The sequence below is a fragment of the Diceros bicornis genome, chromosome 12 (assembly GCF_020826845.1).
Source record: "Diceros bicornis minor isolate mBicDic1 chromosome 12, mDicBic1.mat.cur, whole genome shotgun sequence".
Lineage (NCBI taxonomy): Eukaryota > Metazoa > Chordata > Mammalia > Perissodactyla > Rhinocerotidae > Diceros > Diceros bicornis.
The window spans coordinates 18,536,390-18,564,378 of NC_080751.1; the positions used below are offsets into that span (position 1 = coordinate 18,536,390).

The window sequence follows — 27,989 nt, forward strand, 5'->3', positions numbered from 1 at the left end:
CACTCATTGCTTCTGCACTGGCTCTTACCTCAGCTGTCCCACTAAATCCTGAGTGTGTCTTCACCATAGCTACTGCCTTCCCTCACATGGAGGGAGGCTCCCAGCTCTAGCCAGGCAGAGCCTGCCTTCCTGCCTGCCTGAAAGCGGATTCAGTCACTCTCTCCCAACATGCAGCTTCCTTTCCCTCTGGGCAACTCGTTCACCCCAGTCAGCAGTCAGCAGCCGCATCCACTTCATCTCCACATGGACACCCCAAGAATTCCACATAGGATAGAGTGGGCAGAGAGCTGACTTGCCACCCAGTTGGTGCTGAGCCCTGAACAATGCTTCCTGCCTGTGGGACCCTCAGCCACTGGAAACTGAATGTCCCTAGTTGATGAGAAGGCCCAAGCAGGCAATGGGAACAAGGGGCTGCTATTACAGAGTCTCTTGGCAGAGAGCCTTGGGGTGCCCCTCCTTGTGTAGGTCACAGTGACATCTAAGAAGCAGACCAAGTTGGCACTTGATAATGGGGACTCCAAGGCCTAGGTGGAAGTTGTGTTTAATAAATACTGGTTGAATCAGTACAGTGATGTCACAGGGTCCACAACCAGAAAGACGTGAATGTCTTCAACTCCTGCACAGGAGGTCTTCCTCTAAGAGCATGCTGGGTTATTGCCACAAAATCCCCATGAGGTTCAGGAGTCGGCGGTTATTCCTTGCAGTAGGCAGAGAAAGAAGTTAAAATCATGGGAGGCGGGGAGAGTGGTGATGACTTAGCAATGACAATCCACCATTGCCTGTGTTTTCCCAGTTTCTGCCCCATTAACTGGAACCTAAGCCCCCTCCATGGAAAATAGCTGCATTCAAAGCCTTTAAAAAGAAAAGATGCTATATATGGAAAATTGATTACAGGTTGATATAGCTCTTGCAAAAATCGAGGCAAGGGAGTGTGGGGATCTGGAGTCAGAGTTCACCAGCTCTGTGGACTTGGAGCAAAATGCCTCATCCCTCCGCCAGCTTCCTCATCTGTGAAATGGGGGGTAACGATAGCACTCACCCCCAGGGCTGGTGTGAGAGCTCACGAAGCCCTGGAGTGGAGTGCTCAGCACTGGGTAAGCACTCAGTTCATGAGCGTTGACCATGATCATGACATGGACCCACACAGCATAATGAAGGACGCTTTCCATCAGGCTACTGTGAACAAACAGTCAGGAAACCTTGGAAATAAGATTTGTCATCTTGTGGGAGAGACTATCTTTATGTGAGAGCTGTCTGTAATTATCTGCAGTTCAAAGCTTCCTTTCCTCAGCCACAGCAAACAGGGGTCCTGATGCTGTGGTAGAACGTCGCTTTCTTTGATGCTGTTGACAATTCAGTCTTTGGGTTCAATTTGGAGCCTGTCCACAGAGATGGATCCTAGACTCACACATCCTAGAAGGGCCTAGCGCATGGCCCCTGTTTTTTGGAGAAAGCAAAAGAGCTAGGCCACTTTCTCCAAGGAGAAGTTCCAGAAAGATCTTTTTTCATAAGACCTGCAGGCTGCAGGCCATTGTAGTCAACTTCTAGGGCACCATAAACACCTTTCAAAAATTTTAGGTGGTTTTTAGAATAAGAAGTCAACAGTAAAGAAGGAGAAAGTCACCTTTTTCCTTCCTCTTGACTCTGAACAGGTGCTCTCTTGAAGGAGCAAGAAGTGTCAGGTCAGGATGGTGTGCTCGGCTCAGCAGACTTGCCAGGCCAAGGACTTGAGCTCCCAAGTGAGTCAGTTACATGAGGAGGGCAGCTTCAGAGGGCAGGGCTGCGTGTGTTTTGTTTATTGATGTGCCTTCAGCTCCACAGAGCCTGGCGCAGAGCAGGTACGCAGTCCCTATCGGTTCAGTGAATGAATAAATGTAAATTAGCCAAAGGGGTCAATATGTAACAGAACTAACCTCCTAAACCGGGCGCCTTTTCTCCTTTCAGTGAATCGTGTGATACACGAGGTCTTGCACAGTGTGGTATCCTCCCCGCACGTGTCCCATTGCCCATCACTTGCTCCCAGCCTTCAGGCCACAGCCCAGTCCCATGAGCTATTCCCTTTCCTGAACACCTGCCTCCGTGCACCCCAGTCCTTTTCCCTGCAAGGCTCCTCTCCTAGCAAACACCCACTCTTTCTCCAGGGCCCCACTCAAATGCTACCACCTCTGTGACTTCTCGTAGCACGTCCCTCTACAGCTTTATGCCACAGCGAACCATATTGCGTTAAATTGTGAGTCATCTCTATCTTTCCCACCAGACCAGGGGCTGCAGGCAAGACGGGCAGCCTTGTTTGCTGTGCAGCCCGGCACACTGCCCGCATCCTCAGAGGCGTCACGATGAAGAGAGTGCCAAGAGCGCGTGCGGGAGCAGGCGAACTGGGTAAGTGGAGCAGCTGGCACTGTTACTAACTCTCACCCACAAGTAGGCTCAACCAGAGCCACACAATTGCAACTCTTATCCCGGAATCCAAGGGCTGAAAACTCATGGCCAGTGAATTTTCCATGAAATTAAAAGAAAAAAAGAAATTTGATTAACTCAGTTCTGTAAGTAAACACCATGAGGGTTCAAACTGGGGTACAAAAAAATCAGGAAGACCAAAATTTCTTTAATAATGAAATAATTTATTATTTGTTAACAGTTGAACAATACAGTTTACATATACACAGCAAAGATTCTCTAAAACACGTAATAGTTCTAAAAATGCATGTGCTAACTGTAGTAAAAAGCACCATTCTCTATGTTTTGACACAGGATTTACATTGGCGTCATATTTACACAAAGAAAAAAACATCTAGAAACAGAATTTCATCCTTGCTCATCTGCTGCTCCCTGGTTAGGCTGTGTTTACTGTTAGGAAGATGGCCCCCAACATCGGTGGTTAACAGCAATATTCCCAGAGCACCAATTCCAGGGACTAGGGGTAAAGGCAAGTTTGGTTCTCAGGTAAAAGCTAAAATGAAGAATGCCCCTTCAACCCTCCCACCCTCAGATAGCATAAGAAGTCAAAATTTAAAATCTGGATAATCTTAGAATTGGGTGCCTTACTAATTCTCATTTTATGATTTTGAGAGAAGACAAAGATATTCAACTTCTTCAGCCATTCAATAGCTGACTCTAGCAGTGCCAGGCAATTATTTCTTCTTTCAGCGAAATATGGTACAAGAAAATAATCCATGTAACAAATATTAATGAACAACTCATGATAAATCACTCATTGCCATCCCCCCATCCCCATCCCCCAGTGTTTCAAAAACAAAACATCCCACAGTCTACAGAGATCTGATCACGTAGAGTGAGAAAAACCACCTCATCTAAAAGGGTCTTTGGGTCTTCTTCTCCCAGGAAGGATTTTTTAAAATGGGGAGTAGCCAGCTACCTAAACACACTGCATCCAAGAGTTAGACAGAAAAGGAACAGATTGACATGCAGGAAACTGCCCTGCAGCCTGGACTTCCTGGTGTTCAACACACAGTGCAGGAAAACGGAGCAGACAGACTTGGGGAAAGAGGAAGAAAAAAATGACCAAGATTCGGGGTAACAAATAGATTAGAAAGCACAATGAAAGTTGTATTCTGCCGGTACAGGATGGTTTGTACCTGAAATAATAATGCGTGTATATATATACATTTCAAATAAGTTTTCTCTTTAAAGGATAGGGGAGAGGCAAGAAGCAAAAAGCCCACAAAACCCATTAGCAAGACCCAAGATATTGCTAGACAGTTATTTTGAGCATCACAATCCTGCCTCGTTTACACTTTTTTTCCCCACACCTCAGGATTTGCTCTTGGCCACTTTGAGGACGGAGAAGAGGCACACAGGAAAGCCAGGTAAGGACCCTTGTTTCTTTTGAAAAAAGTGGAAGTTAAAGGAAAATGCCCACCTTAAAAAAAAAAAAAAAGCCAAAACCACTCTTGTGGCCGATTGCAGGCTCAGGGCCTACTCAGTGCTCAAGTCTGAATCGACACTGAAATTATTTTAGTTTGGGGTTGACGGGGAGAACAGTCTAGGTCCCGCTCAGATCTGGTGCTCTCTGAATCACTAACTTGCCTTAGGTCTGTGACTAGAGAAAGGAGGCAGCAATCTCTCTCAGTACCTTGAAGAATTCAAGATCTCTGCTTAGAAAAGAAAACCAAAACACAGATACCCTGGGTGCTCAGCCTGCCGTTCTAAGCCAACAGGCATGGAAAGCTGTTTTCTGGGATGTTAACAGAAGCACACATATATATTTTCTGCAGGAAACTGGACTACCTACTCTTATTTTCCCATTTGCATTGCAATGGTATCAAGAAGAGTGTAGATTTCCTTAGCTTTTTAAAATCAATTTTCACAGAAAAATAGGCACGTGCCTATATTTATACACATCTATATTTACGCACAATTGTCAAAGTCTTAAAGGCTGGGGTTTATATCTTTGCCCACCCCCCCCCCGAACAACCCTAATAGAAAGGTTTTTTTCATTTTGCTTAAAAAAACCAAAACAACCAAAAAGACTGTATCGCTCTCAACAGTCACGCTGGTGGCTCAGTGAATGAGAGGACAGATTGGTGAATCAGGTCTGCTGATCAGCCATGTGGGGAAGGGGATTAGCTGCCTTGGGCTGAGTCTGCTGGTCCTGAAGGTTACAGTTTTGGTTAGAGCGAGGCCTGCCTGGCATGCTGCTTCGTCTACCTCGAGCTTTGAAAGTAACGTCTAACCCTGGTGCCAGTTTATCACAAGTGCAGTAAAAATATAGAGATCTATCAAGTTCCACATTTAGATATGCAATCAAATTGAAAAGGACCAGACAAACAGTGCAAAGGTCAAATAATGACTGTTTTATATTGGGACAGTACATTTCATATTCCAACCAAAAGACAAAAATGCAGTTTAACTCAAAGGCACAACAATTAAAACTCAGAAAATAATGACATCTCTCAGATGCCTTATTTCTAAATTAAACAAACAAATACACAAATTTTGTTCCCTTCCCTCCCCCAATGCAAGCCCACAAGCTTTTCCCCAAGTCTTGAGTTTTCGATGCCGTACAGCATGCAGCATCATGGACTCGTGAGGCGCTTGAATGGAGCAATTACACAAAATGCTTGTGAGGTCTAGCGAATGGCATTCGAAAGGGACCTCAAAGTGCAGATATATCTTTTTCAAACATGTTACAGGCTGAGCTGGCTCTTTGAACACTATCACTCTGCTTAAATTCAGGAAACAGGCTTTAAAAATGCAAAAGGCATACAAGTTGTATTTCAGTGCAAATCTTCAGCTGGTAATTGGAAAAGATTCCAACGGTAAAAAAACCCTTTGTGTCACCTGCCCCTCCCCCCACCCAAACGTGAAATGAAAAAAACAGAACAAAAACAGAAGAATTACAGAGGACTTGGGAATCATTTAGGAATCCACTACTTCCCATTTAATTTTTTTTTAATACATTAAAGAATCATTAAAAAGAAAAAAGTAATCTCGCTTTGTTTAGACTGCTCTTCAGGTATGGAATGAGCTTCCCCGTGGATGCCTTAGAGCTTGACTGATAGTTGTGTGGAAGGAGGTGGTGCTGGAGGAGTTGCAAGGCTGCGGCGTGCTAGAGACCGCAGGCCAGGGGGAGCACGGGCTTCAGCCGTTGAGCCCTTAAGGTTGCAGTGCGTCTGTGGATTTTAGGAATGTTCTCATCACTTTGTGACACATACTGTTTCAGCGTCACAGATTTTACAAATGGTTCAAATTCAATGGAAAAGATTCGCCAGAGGCTGAAAACATCAAGACCTCAAAAATATGAATGCAAAAATATTAAGGGGAGGAACCAATTTTGTAGATACCTACATACAAAGTTTCTAGAACATCTATAAAAGCACAAAGTCATAAGAATTTATTTTCCATTACATTAGTTTATATAAAATGAATAAATAGTATTTATAGATTTAATGCGTCTTATGTACATATACATGTGCTCTGTTTTAGCTTAAATAAAAATGCTACAAAGTGGGAGACCACTTAAGGGAGAAATCATAACCAAAAAGAAATCATCCTTTTAAACTGCCAACCCAAAAGCCTCCGTGAAGAAGTTTCTGGGTGTGCCCCAAAACAATAAGGAGAGGGATTACAGTAACACTGTACCATCCCCTCCTGTTCACCTGCAACAGAGAGAGTAGCAATGTGGACTTTTCCTTTCATTGAAGATGGACACTAGCTCAGCTAGCGCCAAAGCTCAGTTATTGCTGAGAGTTAAACAGGAAAACACATTAGAATTGGACCAAATGTCACTTATTCAAAAAAAAAAAAAAAAAAGAGGCATAATCACTTCGTGTTAAGTGGGAAATGGAGATCTCATTCATCTCTGAGGTAGGAAAAAAAAATGTTCCAGAGACAAGTAGCATAACAAACTTTGAGGGGAAAATGTGCCTTGGGAGAGCAGTACACAGCACGGTCCCAGGAACATCGCACAAAAAGAGATTGTACCGTTCTGTTCGTGAGAACAAACAATGTTGGAACTTTGATGAGCTGTGCAACCCCAAAGACACGCCATCAAGGTGTCCATCTTAAAGTGAGGAGACTGCTCCCATCCACGTGCGGGGCAGGGGATTAGCACGGGTGTGTGTGAAGGGCGAGTTTCTGGAGGTATTCCTGACTCCTCACGGGGGTGAGGTCCACGGGTAAGTGCTCTGAAATGCTGCTTTCAAAGCTTACTTTGGAGTGCTGAGATCAGGATCTCAACTTGAAAAGTTTGTTTCCTTCAGTTTCCTAAGCACAGACACATTCGTACATTTCTGCTAGGCAAATAACACAGTAAGCCAGAAAATTTTAAGAAAGGTCTGGTAGACTACATGGGGACAGTAAGGAAGAGGGGAAAATTGCTGGGATGTGAAAGTTGCTTATTCGGTCTAAGAATTCTTGGGTGCTTCAAATTGATTGGAATGTACAGTCTCTCAGAGACAAATTTTTATGGAGAAAGAGAAGCTCGTGGATGCAGTCAGAAACCCACAATCCTAAGCACTTCCTTGGAAACTTGTACAAAGCTGATTTGGTCAATGTGGTACACCGAAGCTGACGTGCAAGGGAGTTGTGGGCAGGTCCAATACACTACCTAATCCGATCCAACAGGGAGAACCAGCCGGGAGGCCGCCGGAGGGACCGCGCTCTCTTACAGACCAAGACACGTCTTGTGATTGTCCTGGAGCTTTCTCCTCTTGACGCTGGAGCTGGAGTAGCCCTCGTCACTGCCGAGGCTCTGCGTGCTTCCCCGCTCGTCAGAATCACTCACACTGCTGCTGCTCCAGTCCAGCTCCCCCGCAAGATAGTCTGTGCTTTCAACGTCCACATCAGTTTCTTCTGTGGGGAGGACAAGAGAGAGAGCATGGGGGAAGGCATTCTTCAGAAAGCCCAGGCTGAAAATCAAAGCAGCTCCAGCCAAGCCCTTCTCGGGATGCTGGTGCCTGACTGCTAAAAGGAAAGAGGGCTTTATTCCTGGAGGCCACACTACTTGACTTCTCTAAATCACGAGCAGGCTCTTAGTTCCGTCTCTGCCGCCGGCAGGTGGGAGAGGAAAGGGGAGGGGGGGGGGAAGGGGAGGGGGCTGAGGACGCAGGGAGAGGGCTCACCTCTGTCCGAGTCCGAGCGCTCTGAGGAGACCGTGGAGCCGATGCTGTCCATCCGTATCCGCTCGATGCCCAGCTTCTCCAGCTGCCTCTTCAGGTGTCGCTGCTCTCGCTGAAGCTGGTCTATTTGGTGAATGGCTTTTCTGTCACAATCTTCAAGTTTCTGCAAGTCAAAGAGGTAGTTGTTGGAGCCCACAGGCAGATTTCAAAATTGGCAGTGACCCTGCATCTTCCTCTCTAGCAGTGGAATATACCAATTTTCCTCAGAAGCCATGTGGTGTGCCGCTTGTCTAGTTTCTTGCCGAGACAGGGAGTTGACTGGCCAGTGACTCCTCTCTTCATCTAACTCCTTCAGCACTGACAATGCTGTGGGGACCTGTACTGTCACAGGGATTCTGGGGGTGAGACTGACACTCAAGCATCCTGGTACCCCTCATTCTGATACTGAAAAGACTGCAGGCAGGAACCCAACCTTGTCTCCCTGGCCTGCGGCGAGGCCCTGAACTCCTCATCTCTCTGAACGAGAGCACTGCATGGGATGGCGGTGTAAGAAACATACTTCCATCTAAACGTATGTTTATCCAAGTACACGTCCCAATTACATAAGCACTTTTTTGTGTCATGACAAATCTCGATTAACTTGCTAGCAGGAAATAGTCCCTTTTGAAGTCCTGATTCCAAACTGTCCAACATAAGAGCTTAGAAAACACATTTCCATAGGCCATTTGTTTTTACAAATCTGTTCTCTAGCTTCTCATATTCTTCGGATAATTAAGATGATTGTTTAATTATGGTTGTTTTGCTCTAAACAGAGGTACTTGTTCCCCCAGAATTGTCATCTGTGCAGGCTACCAACCATAACTCAAGTGATATTTGTCCAATCGTGACCACATAAACATGCTGCACAGTGATCTTGGTGTGGCTCTCAGGAGTCTGAATACAACTCCCTCACCCTTTGCTATTCAAGCTACGTACTGAGTGCCGACTCTGTTTCAGACCCTCTGGAAGGTGCTGGCGATAGGAGGTGAGCACAAATACCCAGTCCCCTCCCTGGTGGAGTCTACGTTCTAAAGATGGAGACAACCAGTCATGCAAACCAGGGTCAGATGTCAACTGTGACAAGTGGTGACAAAGAGATACCCAATAATAGGATCACTGGTTGCAGGAAGGAGGTGACTGCATCAGGAAGGTTTCCCTGAGCTAGTGATACCTGTGCTAAGATCTGAAGGATGACAAGAAGTTAACTGGGTGAAGGAGGGAGGGAAGAGTGTACTAAGCAGAGGGAGCAGCAAGTACAAAGGCCCTGTGGTAGGAGAGCATGACAAGTGCAAGGGACTGAAAGAAGGGCTGGAGCAGAGGGGAGTGTAAGGCACAAGATGCTGCTGCACAGGCAGGTGAGGGCCAGGTCAGGCAGGCCTGGTGACAGAGTGTGTCCTGAGCCACAGAAGAATTTTAAACAGGGTGACACGCTGATTTGAGCTTTGGAAGCACTGTTCTTGGGAAACATGGAGATTAGCTTGGAGGGAGGCCAGAGGACTGTAGAGAGGCCTCTGAGTTTATTGCAGTAGATGATGGTGGGGTGAAATGGAAGTAGACCAGGCTGTGAAATATTTAGGTCTTGGAGATGACTTAAATGAGATAGCTAAGAGGCAAGAGCTACCAAGGATGAGTTTCTGGCTTGTACAGTCAGATGGACAGCTGGATGGACCATTTAACCTCTGGTGCATAGGGGTGAGAGATACTTAGTTGGGTTCCGGACATGTTGAGTTTGGGGTGCCTGTGATTCATCCGAGAGGTGAGCTGCAGGAGTTCAGAGGAGAGGACTGTCATGGAGGCATACATTTGCCGCCGCTCATAACAGACAAACCCTTACTGGACAGATAAAGATAAAAGGTATCCCAAGGATACACTTACCTTTATGTGCAATTTGGCTTTTGTTAATAAACTCAATGTAGTGTGTCGACTTGATTCGGGTCCAAGTGGCACTAGCCCCTTCAACTTCTCCAGGCACAAGCGAAGATGGGCCCGTCTACAAAAACAAGATCATAGTGGCATTTGAGAATTTCACAGTGGGCCAGAAGGCACCCTGGAAGAACAAGTTCTAGAAGAGTATGAGGTTGCCCAGGCCCAGTGATGGCAAATGCCACCAATGACCTCTGGCCAAATAAATATCTTTTGAAATGAGACAACTCTGGTGAAAACCAAGGCGAAGCAAAACCCAAAGTTTTCTAAAGTTGTCTATTTACAATACAGCTGTCGGGGTAGGGACTAACACCTGCTATTATTAGGCACATTTATCAGGTTATCTCCAGGTTTCTGGGTTATGATGTGACCCACAGAACATCCAAATTCAGAAAATGATGACATGCCAGGGTGAGAATCTTTGTAACCAATACTTCTCTTTCTCCACTCAGGCCCACTAAATCGCTGTTAACTATATCATTGCTGTATGCAGTATTTACACATGTGAATGACATGTGTATGGTTATTCATTACAGCTTTATTTGTAATGGCCAAGATTGAAACAACCCAAATAACCATCGGTAGGGACTTGGTTAAATAGATTATGGTATATCCATATAATGGAGTACTATGCAGCTATTAAAAAAGAATGAGAATGTGCTCTGTGTACTATTAGGAAAGAACTCTCAAGTATGTTGTTAAGTGAAGAAAGGCAAGATATCAAACTGTGCATACAATATGCTATCTTTGGGTAAAAATGGTTATTTATATTCATGTTTTCCTGAAAACATAGCCAGAAAGAAAGTCTGGAATGATACACAAGAAACTAGTAACAGTGGCTGGGCAGAGAGAAGTCACGGAATAGTCAGACAGGGGCAAGGCAAGGAGGGGAATTTTTACTGAATAATTTGTTATTCTTTTTGGTTTTTCAACCACGTAAACTACTGCTATTCAAAAAGTTAAATAGATTTTTTAAAAATAAGGAAAAAGTACATCATTGGTATTGCTATACGAACAAGCATGCTGGGCAGCTGGAGAGAACCACAGGTAGGCCTTGGAGTGTGGCGGAATGGGACAGCGCGGGAGAGGGAGAACGGCTGGCTGAGGCAGAAGCTGCAGCGGCCCACTGAAGAGAGAGCCTCTAGTCCCAGACGGACCAGAAGCACAAGAGTCCCTAAAATTTTGGCAAGTGATTAACACTTCACTGAAACCTTGGTTTGGGCCTTATTCTAGAACCTAGCAGATTCCATGAATGTGAGAAATGGCCAAGAGTTTTGGCTTCAGTCCACCACCTCCTTCAAGCCTTTGCAGGTCATTCCAGCCCACAGTGATTCCTCCATTTTCTGATTACTTGTTTGTTTATACTACTCACTGGGAAGTCCACCGTTCTGCCAGAATCGTTTGGTATTTGTTACTTAACCATTCATTGCAAACTCCTTAGAAAGTTGGGGCTGCAGCTTAATCACTGCTGTGTTGCCAGTGTCCCCTCTCCTGCATGCTTAATAAACGTTTGCTGAATAGATTCCATCATCTATTCAACTAGACTTGAAGTTTCCTGAAGACAGAGTCCATCTGTACACCTTCAGCAGTGGTCGGGGTCCTGGGGTCTACCGCCTACACACAACCACCTGGAGCAGAGCTCCTGGGAGCCTGGGAGGCTACCCTGCAGCTGAACTGGGAGACAACCTTAAAGCTTAGTTTGCCTTTTTTTCCCTCTTAAAAGCAAAAGTTGGGAACGCGGACCAAAAGAAGAAAACTGCTTCCGAAAGCTCTAAGACACGTCAACAGGCATGATATTGATCGAGGAAGTCAATTCACACCCTTCATATCAAGACTTCAGGATATTCCCCCAAGGCAGATCTAACAAGTGGTATATTAGACATCTTCTGAGCCTCCTTTCTCTTCTGAGTCTTGAAGGAGTTGTCCTAGACTCTCAAGGGCCCTGTAAGCCTCGACAAACTCGAGGAGCACAGCATTCGCTCCTGAGCTGGGAAGACTGAATGGTACAAATGCCTTACTATTTTATAAGACTTCACTTGCTCTGAAAACCTGTCCATGTGGAGTGGCCACAAGCAAAGACTCACACTAGAAGTCTGCTCCTCTCACTACTGCATGAGGGGAAAAAAACCAGAACCTGTGTATGTAAAATGTACTTGTTCACCTTGGATGATAATATTCTTCAAAAAGAGCCATGAAAATAGATATTATTAGAAACACCATGAGAAAGCATAATTAGTCACTTATACAGTTATCCAACTTATTTCTCATTACAAAGTTTATAGATTAATTTTCAAATTAGAAAAAAATTCAAAAATTAGAATTAGACATTTTTCAGCTTGCTTGTTATTTGCAAAGACTGCATGATTCAGAACAGTGTCACATTAGTCCTTTTACAATGTGGGTTTATCTACAGATATGAGTAGGTAAATTTTTTAGGAAGTTTGTCTACAGATAAAAATATAATAAAGTCATCTTCTCATGCATCGTCATTTCTAGTTACACAAGGAGTCTAGCCCAGAAAGTACAATTTCACTACCCAAATGTGGGTTTCCAAAGAACACTCCCAGTTGTGAAACTAGAAATAAGCAATTTGACTAATTTGAGCTGAGGGTAATACATGTTCATTCAGTGTTTTCTGGCCCAGTTCTATGAAAGTAGGACCAGAGCACTGTCTGGATTTTTGCAGAGATCCAAAGCCAACTTCTGCCTTTGGCAGTGCTGCCTTGGCTTTCTCCAGCGCCTCACTGCTCCAGCCTCATGGCTGCCCACCTGCCACCCGCCTGTAGACACTTCCCCAGGCTGGTGCCTGGGCCAACCACAGCGGAGGGATGAGGTATATGATGCAGGCTCAGTTACATCATCGAGTAGTGAAATTTGATTCCTGAACCAGGTAAAAAAGCAAACAGACCCCTGTGTAACACCTCCCACTGAGGACCCTCAACCCTGAGACACTACACTCCCCCATCCTGGGATCTGGAATCCTTCAGCCAGCCCTGAGCACCCACGGAACGCCCAGATCTGAAACACGTAGGACAAGCACTTGTCTCAGCTCTCTCCTCTCAGTCCTAACTATTCCCCTGCCCAGGGCTCTGGTCCTCTAGGAGGGGCCTAGTGACCCATTTGAACCAGGTCTAACTCCCCTTTGGGGAACTAGCAGGGGTTTTGCCACATATCCTCAACAGGAAGCCATGCGATACCTTGATCTGACCCCTCCTTGGATCTCCACCCATCACATCTTCTTCTGACAGTCTTTCTGTTGTCAAGAGCTGCCTCCCAGCTCCCCACTCCCAGCAGAAAAGGGTTGTGCCAAATCCTGGCTCCCTTGTGCCCCTGACTGTCTCTTCTTTCTGCGCTGATCCAACTGCTTTGTACCTAGGTCATGAACTTTGACAAACTTCACCTGCTGACTCTTCAGAAATATCGCTTTTATTATTCTGAGTGGACCACTACATCTTTGGTCTACAGTAGCATAAAGAAACCAATCTTTGATCTGAGCTATAGTCAGAATTAAGTGTGGCCTATAACTAGTGATAATGCAATTAGGTACAAACTATAGCTTCTCTTCAGTGAGTTTTAAGTATCTCAAATTTTATTTTTGTTTTTAATTATTTTTATATTCTGAATCTGTCAGTCACTATACAACCAAACAGTGTAGTGATTAAGAGGAAAAGTTTGGGATCCTGGCTTTGCTGCTTACTCCCTGCGTGACCTTGAGCAAATTACTTAACTCCATGTAGCATCCATGTCCTCAGCAGTAGAGGGAGGATGACAGCACCTGAGAGGGCCATTGTGAGTATTAACTGAGACAAGATACAGAAGCCCCTAGGCAGAGTCTGACATGGTGTGCTCCACATACGGTAGCAGTTATTATTCAACCCTAGCTTCCTCTGTAGATGGATAATTACCAGGGACAAACACAGATAATTATAGCACCATAACATTCCTTTTAAAATCAATAGGGAACTCAAAGTGTCTCACTAGGTAGATAGAGGCTATCTGGTAAAATCCAATTCACTGGACTCTTCCTTAAAGAAAATGGTTATCTTTTGTCATTAAAAGGTTTAATGGAAAATCATTTTCTATGGAAACACAGATCCTGCTTATGCTAAAGGTACCATTTTTTACATTTAAAAAATTAGCAAGGACTTTATATATAAAGCTAATGTATGCAAAAGGAAAGACTCCTTCATGGCGACCCACATCACGTAGAGGCAGGCGTAGGAGGGACCCCAAGGTTAGCAGGGAAGCATCTGAAGTACACCCAAGCCTCCCTCCCGCCCTCTACTGCAATAGCCAAAGGAAAATAAAAATAGGGGCAAATATGTATTGACCTTGGAAATCCAAGCATACCTCCAGCTGTGCTATCCGTATCCAGAGAACCTAGAATATCTCATATACAAGAGCAAGAAGAAAGTATAGCATATTTAGGAACAAACTTAAAACAGTTTGGGAAGGATCTCTGGGAAGAAAAGGATAAAATTTTGCTGAGAGACATAAGAGAATCTGAATAAATGGGAACAAACAGCACATTCCTAGATATGAAATCTCAAAGTGAAAATGTCAATGTTACCCAAGTTTGCCTAAAAATTTAACATAATTCCAAGAGAAAAATCCAATAGTGTTCTTTTTAATGCTGGAAAATTAATCTAAACTTCATCTAGAAGAATAAATGTATGAGAGACTGCCAAAAGTTTTGAAAAAGAAGAATAATGAAGAGGAATGTGCTGTACCAGATATTAAATTGTATTATAAAGCTTCAGTAATTACAAACAGTATATACTAATACAAGAATAGACAGACAAATCAAGTGAACAGAATAAAAAATTCCCAGAAACAGATCTAAGTATAGATAGGAATTTAGCATAAAATGGAGATAACACTGCGAATCCTTGGGGAAAGAATGGATTATTCAGAAAATGGCAGGGGAGTAGGGAGGTTAACATCAAAATAAATTCCAAATATATTAAAGATTTTAAATATAAAATATATTTGGATATAGTTCTGTTGTTAGTTTTCCTTAACTCTTGTCAGCTATGAAAGATGGAAAACTAAATATCCCACTGCAGGAAGTCATTAGTGAAAGGAGCTCAGGGTTGTCTGAGGCACCACCTCCTACCAGAGCTTTGGCACTGACAGAAGGCACCTGGGCTAACCAGCACGCTCTTAGACAATTCTGAATGCTGCTCTTTTTATTTCTGCCTCCAGACTCAAGCTTCCTCGAGTCTATCCTTGTCTCTCTCTCAGGCTGGCAGATTTGTAAACTGGGGGATAGATGCAGCAAAGAAGAGTAAGGCTATAGGCAGACTGTGCTATCTGCAGCTAGGATTCCTGAATTTACTGTTACCCCAGACGTTCTTCCTGGCTTGCGTTTAGTCAAGATGGGGAATGGTGTTAATTAAACCAGGTGGTGCCTGTGTTGTGAGGGACACACTGTTACCAGAGATTACTCCTCTTTACTGAAAGCGTAACTGAACTCTCTCCTGCAGACTTTCACAGTCAAGTGTACGACCTAAAAAAGAATTATAAGGTCAGAGCATACAGGATGCAGCCAAGGAAGAGGGCAGATAGGTAATTAATTTCACAGTGGAAATCTTGAAACATACCCTTGGCTCTTTCATTCATTCACTCCACCAGCACTTCTCAAAGGATTACTATGCACTGCTACTTTCCTAGGTGCTGGGGATATAATGCTGAGTAAGACCAAGTCCCTGCCTCAGAGGTACTTAAATTTAGTTGGAGTGATCAAACAGGTAAACAGATTATTGCAGAAGTATTCATCTGAGCTAACTTGAGATCATGACAAATATCAGCTCCCACAGAAAGTTCTCAGATGGGCTCCCCTTTGCCCTCTACCAAATATCTTCTTTCTTTTCCCTAACCCACATCTTGTTTGACTTAACTGCTCGATAAAGATTTTCAAGCTTTCATAGCCTATCATAAGCCTTTTTTCCTTTCCAAATAGATCACATTCCTTTAAGTGCTACAGACCTCCTATGTATCTAACTGTTCTGTTTCTTTCATTATCAAATAACGAAAGAGACCAAGTCTTCTATTTCTTGTTAACTCATTGGAGCCTAGAAATAATAATGCATCTGCAGATGCTGACCTAAGAGAAGACTCTGATATCTTTGGTAATTCATGTCCTTCTCTTTGAGAAAAGTCCTACTTAAACGTGACACACTGGACCTCAATGAGTACTAGTTTTCCTTAAAACTGAGCCTAAGATTATTAATCAAAGAAGAAAAACAGAGTTACGTAAACAATAGCCTATTTAACTCCAAGGTTTCACCATTTTATCTCCTACCTTTGTGTGGACAGACTTAGCCAATTAAATAGCTTCATAAATCCTATAGGATAATTGGAGGTTGAATAAAAATAATTTCAGATGTGGGCAGGTATGAGCTGTATAGTAGAAGAAGAGGTTATTTAGTAGAGAGTAAGAAGAAATAATTCTTAAGGGGTCAAAAATTATTCCCTAAAAGTGATTATAGGTCACAAGAGATCCTTGTGATCTAACCTTCTCCAGATTTTGGGTTGAGGACAAAGCCGTACTGAGTTAAACAAAAAAAATCCAGGTGAAGACTAAGGTCATGCTTTGAGGAAAAAAGTACTCTCGTCGTTTTTCTAAAATGATCCCTTTATAAACAAGTGCATCATTATTACCAACTTAATTGGAACCTGGGAAAGTTTTGAAGATTTCTCATAATTGTGATAGTAATCTTTGTAAAAAATACAAAGGTAGTTATATACGCTAGCTGAACGGGAACATAGCACTCAGTGAGCAATGCATAGGTAGCCATTCATGGTGGCTACATTTTGAAGTTATAAAATCACTTGTCCATTAAAAGTATGAAATACTTAAGTATACCTCACTAATATTTCCTTTCTAGAGCCCAATTTAAAAAAATACAAAATGTATATTATAATTAGTACTTGCTAGCTCTATCTCACTCTTTATGTCTACAACGAAAAGTCAAGGCATGCCTCCTATACTCCAGGTAGGGCATTGGAAATTGGTTGAATAACCAGCATATGTCTCTTGTCCAAGTTCTTCCAAGTGCAGATACCATCTACCCAAGAGGTATAGTCCAGGAAAGATGGATTTTAGTGGTACAAATGTGAGTGCTCCTCTACACCATCAACATAGACAAGATTTGCACACTGACACCTATATCCCTCCTTTGTAATAACCAGGCTGTGCCCTTAGCCTCATGTGTCAACAAAGCAATGTGGATTTGTTACAACATCCTAGAGTGAAATCTGAGTGTGGTCAAGGGAGTTCAGAAGCAGTAAGAGTGGTGCAATGCATACCACAACTCAGCCCAGTGCAAAAGTTAGGCCCCTACCCCTTCCCGTATAAGGAGCTTGGCCATTTGAAAAGCCAAAACCCAAAAGAAACAACTATAGGGACCTTTAATCAGTTAGAATATCCTGCCAGAAGAGACCTGACTGAAATGGTTTCTCATGCCAGACAAGATGCCACTGAAATACTGTTTGACCAAACGAAAATAACAGCTTAGATCAAGCTGCTGAGTCCTCCCCACAGAGCACACGCAAAAGTCTTTTGTCACGGGCTCGGAAGACTCTGGCAGAGGTAATCTCTCTAGACCAGCTGCCTAATTCCAGCAAGGCCTGCATATGTACCATTCCAGAAAAACGAGTGTCTACTATCAAAGGAGATGCCAGAGCCTTCTTTTGAAAAAGAGTCCATTCTAGCACCTGACTCCTGACCCACGGGCAACAGCTTATATGCACACTCAATCTCTATTTGCTGAAGGGCTTATTGAAAGGCATTCAAACCAGAGGAATTCCCAGCTAAGAGAAGGAAACAGCATAATTATCAATAAAGGGCAAATAACAACAACAAAAGATGAAAAGATTTCCTGTATTCCAAAAGTAATTAATTAGTAATTAATTGGGAAACCAATAGCAATTAAAAAGTATATAAACCCAGAAATACTGTTTACAAGAAATGTGCAAAACCTACACAGAAACACTACAAAACTTTACTTAGAGACAGAAAAGAGATCTGAATAAATGAAGACACACACCAAATCCTGGATGAAAAGATCTAATACTTAAAGATGAACTTTTTTAGGTTAATTTATATTGGAATTATTTAATTTCGATTTTGAAAATCCCAAAAGAATTTGGGGTATGGGGAATTGATGGATTGATTATAAAATTCGTCAGGAAAAAGTAAACTGTTGAAAATAGCTAAGAACATAGTAAAATAAAAAAAGGAAGAGGAGGGAAGAGTAGAGATTTGCTGTACCAGATCCTGAAATGTATGATAAAACCTCGATGAAAACAATGTATACAGGCACAGGAGGGCCTATGGATCCGGGGAGTAGAAGAACAAGTCTAGAAACAGACTTAAACAAGAATTTAGTATACCATAGAGGCAGCAACTCCAAACAGTGAGAGAAGACTGATTCTGTCAAGGTAAATGATAAACTGGACAATTATGTGATACACAAAGGGGCAATCTCTTTCATATATATCCTCTATATTATAGAATCTTTTCAAAATAAAGAAAAAAAACTCAGAAAATTGGGCAAAGGTTTTATAATGGGCAATTCTCACACACACATGTCAAAGATATAAAAATTGTTCAACTGTGCTAGTAATATAAGAAATGCAAATTTTAAAAAAGTTGTGTTGTTTACTTATCAAATTGATAAAGGTCTTAAATTATAATATCAGCTTGTGAAGGTACAAGGAAAGTATAGCCTCTAACCTGCCTGGTGGGCAATCCAGCAGTCAACATCAAAAACCCTAATAACAAGTATACCATTAATTCCACACTATAAATTTACCCTAAGGAAATAATTATGATGTTGGACAGAGACTTATCTACAAAGTAGTTTAAGGAAGCCTTGTTTATATTAGCAAGGACTGGTTAGATGAGTTATGGCACATCCATATGATGTAATACTGGGCGTTCACCAAAAGTAATGCTAGAAAAGGAGATTTAACGACACTGGGAAATGTTCATAATGTAGCTTGAAAAGAAGCAAGATTCAGATTATTTACTAGATGATCCCATGTTGATTAAAAAAGTATGCACAAAAGTCTAGATGGATATAGAACTTAGCAGGAGTGTTAGCTGTTGTTATCACCGCAAGGTCTATTACAGGTGATTTTTATATTCTTTGTATTTTTCTGAACTTTCCAATTTTCTACACTAAACTATATTTTTAAAAGTTATTTCCAAAAATAATTGGAAAGATACATTTCAAAGTTCCACTGGTTTCCTCTGGCTGCTAGAATTATGGATGATTTAATTTTTAGTATGACTTTCTATATTTCTTAAAATTTTCTATGAGATTAGTTTTAAAAAAAGAAAGAAACACCACATACTCATCAAGAATGAGTATGGCTAGACCCAAAAAATTAGTTAAAATGCAGAGAAGTACAGGCCAAGTAACAGACTCTAATACCTAGAGTGATATTAAACTGAGCCCTCCACCCTGGGGGCTTGGTCTCTATCGGGTTCCCTATTCCCATCACCTAGTACATGGCATCGATGGTGCCCCACAAATGCCTCATCTATTGAATGGAAAATACCGCCACCACCACCAACTCCCATCTCCTCCATTCTAGAAGTCTCTCCTTTTATCTTCCCACTAATGCCAAGATTATTAAAATGGTAGTGTTGAGTATAAAATCCTCACAGTGGAGTCCTGATGAACACCAATTATTCAGAATCTCTAAAGTGCCAGAGAAAAGCTTTCTGTGTAAAAGAGCTAACCCAAGTATAATCAACTCTGCAATATCAAAGAGAAAAAAAATTCTCATCATTAGAAGTTCTTTTCCTAAGTTGCTTTTTTTTTTCTTAAGAGCCATGCCAATCTTTTTATGTGATGTTTTAAGGTAAAAAATGGCTAACGTGTATTAGCATTTAGCAAAGTGATATTCGTTTTTAGCATTCAGCTCCTGAAACCAGGGGAGTACGACAGCAGCTGTTCAACTGACCTCAAAACCCTAAAATCTCAAGCATCCACACTAATAAGGGAGCAGAGCCCGACAACTTGAACCTCTCCTCCTGGCCTACAGCAAGCAATGCTTGGTTAAATTAAGTAAATTTGACTCCTTACTTCCTTCTTTTCTGTTCACATGCTCTAGAAGGGAAGAAAGAATTATCAAGATCTTAAAAGACCAAATTCCAAAAAAGAAAGGGCAATAAGGAAACTAGATAACTAATCGTTCAACGAGAAGAAGTTGACTGGTCATACAGAGGCAGCCTGAATGATAAGCAGCTTGCCCAGTGGTAACTTCCAATCCAGTTTTCTAGAATCTTTGCCTCCATAGCCTCCTGTGCATACCTCAATCTTAGCGCTTAGTGTATTAACTCAAACTGTCTCTGTGTCTTTCTTATTAGACAAACTACCTTTCTCTAGAATGGGGGCCGTCTTATTTAATACCCTAGTATGAACTCATTAATACCGAGTACTGAGCACAAGTTCTTGGGACACTGTAGGCAGAAAACATCCCTGAACTGCTAAAATCAATGATAAAACAGACGTTCTGTGGCATTCTTGTAGACCTGAAAGGCATAAAACTGCAGTAAGCCTACGAGCCCTTACTTAAAGAGATGCAATTTTAATAATAATAATAAGAAATGCCTAAGTAAAATGTTAGAAGGGAGAAGGAAAATCAGAAGACTTTTCAGCAGAAATAGTCCCAGTCTACCCCAAAGGCAGGGAAATGGGAGAGAATCTAAACATGAGAAAGAGAAACCACATCTGACTACCTTTCCACCTTAAGAAGAGATACTTTTGAGTTTCCAGTTCATGATATGTAAATCCCTAAAGCGTAAAGCAAGCTCTGACTTAGAACATGGTCAGTCCCAATCACAGAGAAATGAACAGGGAAGAAGGATGGGGAGAAGCACGTGTGCAGGGAGGCACACTCAACCCACTCCCCTCACCCCCACACGATATCCACAGTGGAGTGATGCTAAATGTTTGCCTGTTCCAAAATTCTCTTTCCTAGTAAGGGTCTGGTCTGTCCTTTCACTGTCGGGCTCCCTCTTCAAGGAGGGTTTGCTTGAAATAACCACATGTATTTACAGAGCCATCATTACACATCATCATCTTGTTCACACAGAGCACCGAGAAAGCCACTCAATCTGGATGGTTAGCCTGTATTTCAAATTGATGGGAGCTCCGAGACCAGAATCAGGCTTGTTCAATGGTTCTTAGCCCTGGCTGCACGTAAGAATCACCTGGGGAGCTTTTAAAACAATACTAGTGCAGAGTCTCAGCCCAAACCAATTAAATCACAATTGCTAGGGGTGAGGTCTGGCCATTGGTTTTTTTGTTCTTTTTTTTAAAGCTCCACAAAGAATTATCATTAATTTTTTTTCCAGTATGGTAAAAGCAAGTGGTTATGTTTTCTTAAAAAAATCTTTACAAGAGATAGAAGAAGATTTGCTTTAAAATACTCTGTGGAGAGGGGTGGTTTTCATTATACAAGATTGGCAAGATGCTGATAATTGTTGATGCTGGGTGGATACTTGGAGTTGATTATATTATTCACTCTACTTTTGTATATTTGAAAAATTCTATGATAAAAAATTATTTTATAAAATCAGCAGAAATAAAAATTTGGGGGCCGGCCCGGTGGCGTAGCAGTTAAGTGCACGTGCTCCACTGTAGCAGCCCAGGGTTCGGATCCCGGGTGTGCACCAACACACCGCTTGTCAAGCCATGCGGTGGCGGCATCCCACATAAAGTGGAGGAAGATGGGCACGGATGTTAGCCCAGGACCAGTCTTCCTCAGAAAAAAGAGGAGGATTGGCAGATGTTAGCTCAGGACTGATCTTTCTCACAAAAAAAAAAAAAAATTCTCTTCCTCCAAATATATGTGTATCAGGTATTTAATATAAAAAATATCTTTAAAAACATTAAAATAAAAGCTTTGCAAGCATTTCTAATGTCCAACCAGAGTTGAGAACCATTAGGCTACACCACTGAAGGATGGGCAAACTTGATTTGGAAAATAAAGATTCAAATAAGCAGCAAGAAGTAATCCAGGTGAGAGAGATCAACTCAGGCTGACGGCAAGATGGAGCCCAGCGAGGGTGGCAGGCCTCCTCTCATGGGTCACCATCTCCTATGCACATATTTACCTGAATTTTGAGCATCTTTATTCAAAAGTAAACTGTAAACATACAGGTATGTATATGTATGTATACATACCTGTGTGTGTACATGATTTAAGACAGCACTGCCAATTATATTCAGTAGCATGTAATTTTTTAAAAACACTATTTGTGGAAACAATGCCCATGACCTAAAATGCTTTGGCCTGTGGAACAGTCACACAGAAAGGCATTCCCCAGAAGGAGCAGGCTGCAGGGGTGAGGGTTGGGGTGTTTGGAACTGGTGAGCCCTTCATCTACCTAAGTGATTTATGGGCAGTGCTGCTTCGAGGGCCCTGGGTGAACCCTTAAGTCAGGTGCTACTTGTGGGAAGAATCAAGAAGAGCAACCAGGTCTCAAATTAATGAATAGAGAATACATCAAAACTCCCCCATCCCCAAAATCCCCAACTCACCTATTCTTCTCCATTTCATTGTGAGTTGATCTGAAAGAGGAAACAATAAGAAAAGAGTAAGATTATTCTTGTCTTAAAGGACCACTTCAACACCTACACAATTATTTTAACTTCTTTCTCTGCGAAGTTGTTAAGAGAGGAGACAAAGAAAGGGAGAAAAACTCATTGGGCTCTACTAAGAAATTAGTCCGTTTGGGGAGTTAGATAAATGTAAACATCTAAAATAGAGTTCAAGGAGAAGTGACAAACTAAGAGGCACGCATTCCCTCATGGAAAAGTAATCCATTTTAAGAAAGGAAATAAAAGAGTCTATTTATACAAAGAGAAAAACAGCTGCACAATGCAATGTGGATTTGGGTTATATAATCCCACCAGCTTCCTTCAGGCTGAGGGTAGAACAGTGCAGGTGGCACCCCCACCCCAGCCCTGTAGTTTTTTCTATGCGTCGTATACACCAAAATTTTATGCGAAGTTGTTAGACTATAGGATAGTTTTAAGTGAATAAAAATAACCCTTCTTCCCTCACTCTTTCTACTCCCTGAAGTAACTGCTGAATAGCTACCAAGTGATTTTAAGAAAGGGCTTCTAAAATTCAGCCCAACATAAAGGCAATAGACTGGTTAAAGCAACAGTTAGGGTGAAATTTGAAGTCCAGCTTTGCTACTGACTGGTACTGTGGAAGAAATAAAATTCTTTACCATTCCGTCCTTGGTTAACCCCTCTGTGAAATACGAATAAAAATTATTGCCAATTATCTACTGAACAAGAGTGGATCTACTACAAGAGGTAGTAACTGTAAAAGTGATTAGAGAGCCTTGGATGAAAGCTGTGGTGGATGTGAAATCATATTATTAGTGTTTATGGCTGACCTTGAACATAAGGTCTGGTCTAAGAATTTATGGACAGGTTTCCACAGAAGTCACAAGAAGTCAGTCAGTGTGGCCATTTCAGTGTCTTCCTCACACAACTCCTCCCTAACTAGTTATAAATAAACTTGAGGAACCTCCCAGCATTATAAAGGAGCTGAATCTTGACCTTTCTTATGGAAACTCGCTGGAGTCTAACCAGTACAGGAGACTACGCCCTGGCCTAGGTCATGAATTCTGTGGGGCCATAATGGAAACCTTACTGGACCTAGGAGATAAATACTCACAGTAATCTTGGAGGAATACTACCTCCATGATTGCTCATCTACTCATTTACATCACGGTGGTACCACCACCAAGTTCATTCACACCAGAGACTGGGGGTGGGGTGAGAGTGTTGTGTGTGTGTGTGTGGGGGGGGGATAGTCTTGAAAAATTTCCAATATGGCACTAAAACTTCTCTTCTACAGGGCTCTTGAGATAGCAATTTTTATTCATGAGGAGAAACAATAATGACACTGTTTTAAGTTTTAGAATATTTGTTCTCTAGATAAAGGATATGTGAACCTTAAAACTAGTTAATTTAAAAGCTTTAAATTGATTTACTCAGTTATCCCTCAGCATTCTTCAGTTGCATTTTTCTGAAGGTTTACTTCCTGCAATGGCCAGCAGGATATCGTGGTTAACAATAATCTGGCCTGCAACTGCAAACCTTTGGCTTTAAAGCACGTGGCATTTTAGTTTTAACAGGGAATAACAAGTTCAAAGTCTGACAGATTTTTTAAATGGATGAAAGTATATGACAACAGCTGGTCAAGATTTCCCCATTTAACTTTAGACAGGGACCATCCTTGGAAGGTGGCGGAGAAGAGGACGGATATTTGAAAAGAAAATGGTCTCTGATTATAGAAAATAATGGCACACAGGACACCCTTACCAAAAATGACTTGATTCTTTGAAGATACATATAAAAATATTCTGAATTCCCAACATAAACTTTTTAACAAATTCCATAAGAGGCACAACTCCTTCCAAACTTTGAACAGAGTTTTGGAAACTACAGATCTTATTTGATTACTTAAGAGTGTTGAACACATGGTGATTTTTACAAGGCGACTTGTACCTAATGGCTAGGGCATTTGAAGTGCATTTGGTTTACTGAAACTGAGTTTGTCTTGAATCAAAAGCAGGCCTTTCAAAAAATGATCAGTTCAGAGATTGCCTGCCAACTCTGTTGATGGGTAAATACTTTTATTTTTAATTAAAGCATTATAAGAATACACAGAAACCTTGTGTCAAAATTACTTTCCATGTGATTACTGAAAAGATTTGATAACTCTGGAATTGCTGATAAAGGTCAAATGTCACCATTTAAAAATATATTCTAAGAAAAAGATAACTAAGACAAAATACAGAGTATCTGAGAATAGGAAAAGCCCTTGGGTTCAAAAAGACTCCCCATGTCAGGTCAGCTATATAGCCACTGTCTCATAAAAGAACTGGGTGGCAAGTCCTGAACTTCCTCTTTCACATGAGTGCCCAAGTCTGCTTTACCTATTTAACAAAACATACTTTTAAGATCTCTGGATTTCAATTGGAAACAATTAGTAACTGATTTCAAAAATTAGTAGGAAAGAAAAAAAACATTTCACCTCCTTCTATTCCAGTAGTTCTCTGGATGATTCCCAAACAATCAATATTCACAACTTCATTTGCTTTTGTTTTTGTTTTTTTAAACAAGCAACTAAAGAAACTTAAGATTTGTATTTTTAGTTCCCAAGAAGTTTGACATATGGCTAAATCTTATTTTTTACTGTCCAGGGAAAAGTAACCCCCAGACTCTACAAGCAAAGAGCATTTAAACCTGAATTAACAAGAATAAATTGTTCTCCAATGGTTATGTAAACCAGCAGTAACGTCTTCATAGCCCTTACCTCAGTTCAAAAGCCTGACCATACATGGCCTTGGATATAAGTCTAATTCAAATCTAGGTGTCCGACTGCATTCTCTGGGGAGATGTCTCATTGCTCAGGTAAGGGTCATTCCAAACATGTCAAGAAGGAAGTGATCACATTTAAACAAAACAGCCTGCTCTTGCTTCACATGTTTGCTTGGTGCCATCTCCAGGTTTAATCACCGTCTCTCAGAGATCCTTGCACCACTGAAGATATTACACTAACTCATTATTAGTCAAGAATATGGATAACTGTGATAGCCTCCTGTCTCTAACTATGAAAAGCAAATCAAACCCACTAACAGAAGTAATAGACCTTTTCCAAACATTAGGAGTTGCAGCCATTTTTCAGTTATAATGCTGGATACTAAAGAGAGGAGAAAGAATGAGTTTCTTGGTTTGAAATTCTCAACTATCATTATTTTTCTTTCCTAATCACCTTTTGGGACCAAGCCACTTCTCTTCAACAATATCCCCGTCTTTTCCTCTTCCTACTACTGAACATCCACACTACAACTTTCCTGTGAAACTCAGGAAAAAATCGAGTGCTAAGGATTAAGCCTTGACTATTAATGTGGACAATTCCTCTCAAATCATAGGTGGACATGAATAAAAGCAACAAATGGACTATATTTTTCCACAAAAATAAACCAAAAGACTTAAAAGTTCTTCCAAACAACACTTTAAAAATTAATACTGTAACAAAACGTAACACAGCTAAATTGTTTTAAACTCTTGCATAATATAAGTCAGTATTAACATCCCTCTTAAAGCCCGCTAGTACCCATGCACAGATCTATTGGCTTCCACTCTCAGGTAATGCTAAACATGGGCAGGAAAGGAAAAACCACCAGGTAATTAATAACCAGGTTCATCCTTCACGTGCTTTCCCATTCAAGAGCTCAGCATATGTGTGCTGCTCACATCCTGTGGTTCTACCAGCACTAAGGACAATAGGGTGAATCAAGGACAGACGAGGCAGCAAGAACATGTGAGTTTTAGGTTTAAATGGGAACCTTCTGGCTTTTAGTGGTCTGTATTATGCCACAGAGGCTAACCAAATACAGTTATTTGCAGAGAGTTATTCATGAGGATGGGAAAGGGTAAGGATTCTAAATCAGTGATGAAAATGTCAATGCTTTTAATTTACTGGAATGAAAGGTATCATTGATGGATCTAATAAAACAGATCTCCTAGCTAACATATTTTAACAGCAAAGAGGGAAAAAAGGGGCAATGGCATTAATGGAGTACTCATATGTACCAGGAACTATGTTCAGGGCCTTGATATGTGATTTCCCTGACCATTAACCAAATACTTCCCAGTGAGATTCACAGATTTTAAGAACTAAAAGGCTAACATAAAAGGGTTGTGGCATACTAATATTTTAATATTATATGTTCCTCCATCACCAAAAAGGCAAGTTTTAACCTCAATCATTCCTTTTTGCCATTGTAAATAGATGTGACAAATTAGATTATCAGACAAACCACTGTATTTAATTCACATGTCAAATATGAAATCCTACCACCTATGCCAAGTCAGATACTTTAACATGTTTATAAAATCTTCACTATGAAAAGTAAAAGAAATAATGTCCAGCGTTTGCAATTATAGAAAACTTGCCCTGAATCTGCAATTTCTGGAGGCAAAATATTGTCACTGTTGCTAATCTCACTTCAAGTTTCCAGATTTTTGTTCCGAAAGGGAAGAAAAGCAAAATTAAATTAAAAAAAAAAGTTCATAAAGAAATGTAAAACATTTCCATTTCTCTTTTCTTTTCAGTCCCTTCAACCCAAACAGAAGGGCTGTTTCCTCCAATGGCTTAAGACCATGTGTGCATTACTGAATCCTGATCGCCACTTAATTACAGGGTTATACTCACAACAGGCAACTTTCAATCTGCAGTTTGTGTCATCTGCAGTATAATCTAAAAGCGAAAGCGAAATATTTACCAAATTACCTGCTACTGCTGTTATTCTTCTTGGATTTGTTCCTCCGTTTTAAGGCATCTCTGTCCTTGTTATTGTATGGTAACATGGAGGCATAACCATGTTCAGCTTCTAGAAAACCGGAGGATCCAGTTAATGAATGAGCCCAGAGCATTCAATACTCTCTCCCCTCCACAGTATTTCCTTTTTAAAATTTATTTTTCGTTAAAAGAATACTGTGGAAATAATTAAACGGAGCAAGGTGGAATTCTTAGAACAATGATTGCTTTTTTAATTGTGTGAATACCCTCAGTTCGGAGCAGGTGTAAGGAGCACTCCAGCTGCTCATTGTTGAGAAAGACACAGCAAATCGCTAAGCTCGCGGAGCCTGGGTTTCCCATTAGCAACGTCCAGCAGGTTGGTGTGTGGTAAGTGGGACCAGCCTCAGGCGAAGGTGCGGGGCAAACATCGGGGGCTGGGGGGTGGGGGTGGGCAGGGAAGGCGCTGCTCCTCCGGCTGGGAGACGGGGCGCCAGGCCAACTTGGGGGCCGCCGGGACGAGTCCCGGTGAGGTAAACCAAGGGCCTGCCTGAGGGGGCCCCGGGCATCCCACTCGCGACGGGGTGGGGAGGGGGCGGCTCTCGGGATCCGGGGGGGCAGCGGCCCCTTCTCCACACCCATTCATTGCCTTCGGGGCAGCGGCGGCCTCCCTTCGGACCGCGCGTGGGGAGAGCTGGAGGGGTTGGGAGCCTCGCGGTCGCGCTCTCCGCGCCTCCAACTACCCCCGGAGCGGCCGGGCCCCTCAGAGCCCCCGGCCCCGACTCGGGCCGGACCTCTCCCGTCCCCGTGCACCTCTTTCCCGCCGCTCCAGGTAGTCGGCCGCCTCCAGCAGCATCTGGATGTTCATCCGAACCGCCGTCGCCATTCTGCACCGGGGTCCGGAGCCACGGGACCAACCCCCACTGCCCACAGGCTCGCCGCCACCGGCCACCCGCGCCCCGCTGTGGACCCCGCAGAGCAGGCTTGAGAGAGCCTCTCTGGTGACCACGCTCGCCGGAAAGGGAAGGGGGGCTGGTGAGCTGGGCACTGCCGACACCGTGACAGATCCGGAGAAGAGCTGCCGCCGCCACCGCC

General features: G+C 42.2%; 1 protein-coding gene and 1 long non-coding RNA gene across 2 annotated transcripts in view; one reads left to right on the plus strand and one right to left on the minus strand.

Moving 5' to 3' along the window:
* Positions 1-2,373, plus strand: part of LOC131411875 (uncharacterized) — a 129,651-nt gene extending 127,278 nt beyond the window's left edge. The window contains exon 6 of the long non-coding RNA XR_009221659.1: positions 2,258-2,373. This is a non-coding gene — a long non-coding RNA (uncharacterized LOC131411875). The remainder of the gene's footprint in view (positions 1-2,257) is intronic.
* A 1,392-nt stretch (positions 2,374-3,765) lies between these two features.
* On the minus strand, positions 3,766-27,989 carry MXD1 (MAX dimerization protein 1). The gene is made up of 6 exons (XM_058551027.1): positions 27,708-27,989; positions 26,889-26,988; positions 22,106-22,135; positions 9,495-9,609; positions 7,584-7,743; positions 3,766-7,314 (listed from the first exon to the last, which is right to left on the minus strand). The coding sequence occupies exons 1-6, from the start codon at positions 27,778-27,780 to the stop codon at positions 7,127-7,129; spliced, it is 666 nt and encodes a 221-aa protein (XP_058407010.1). The 5' UTR covers positions 27,781-27,989; the 3' UTR covers positions 3,766-7,126.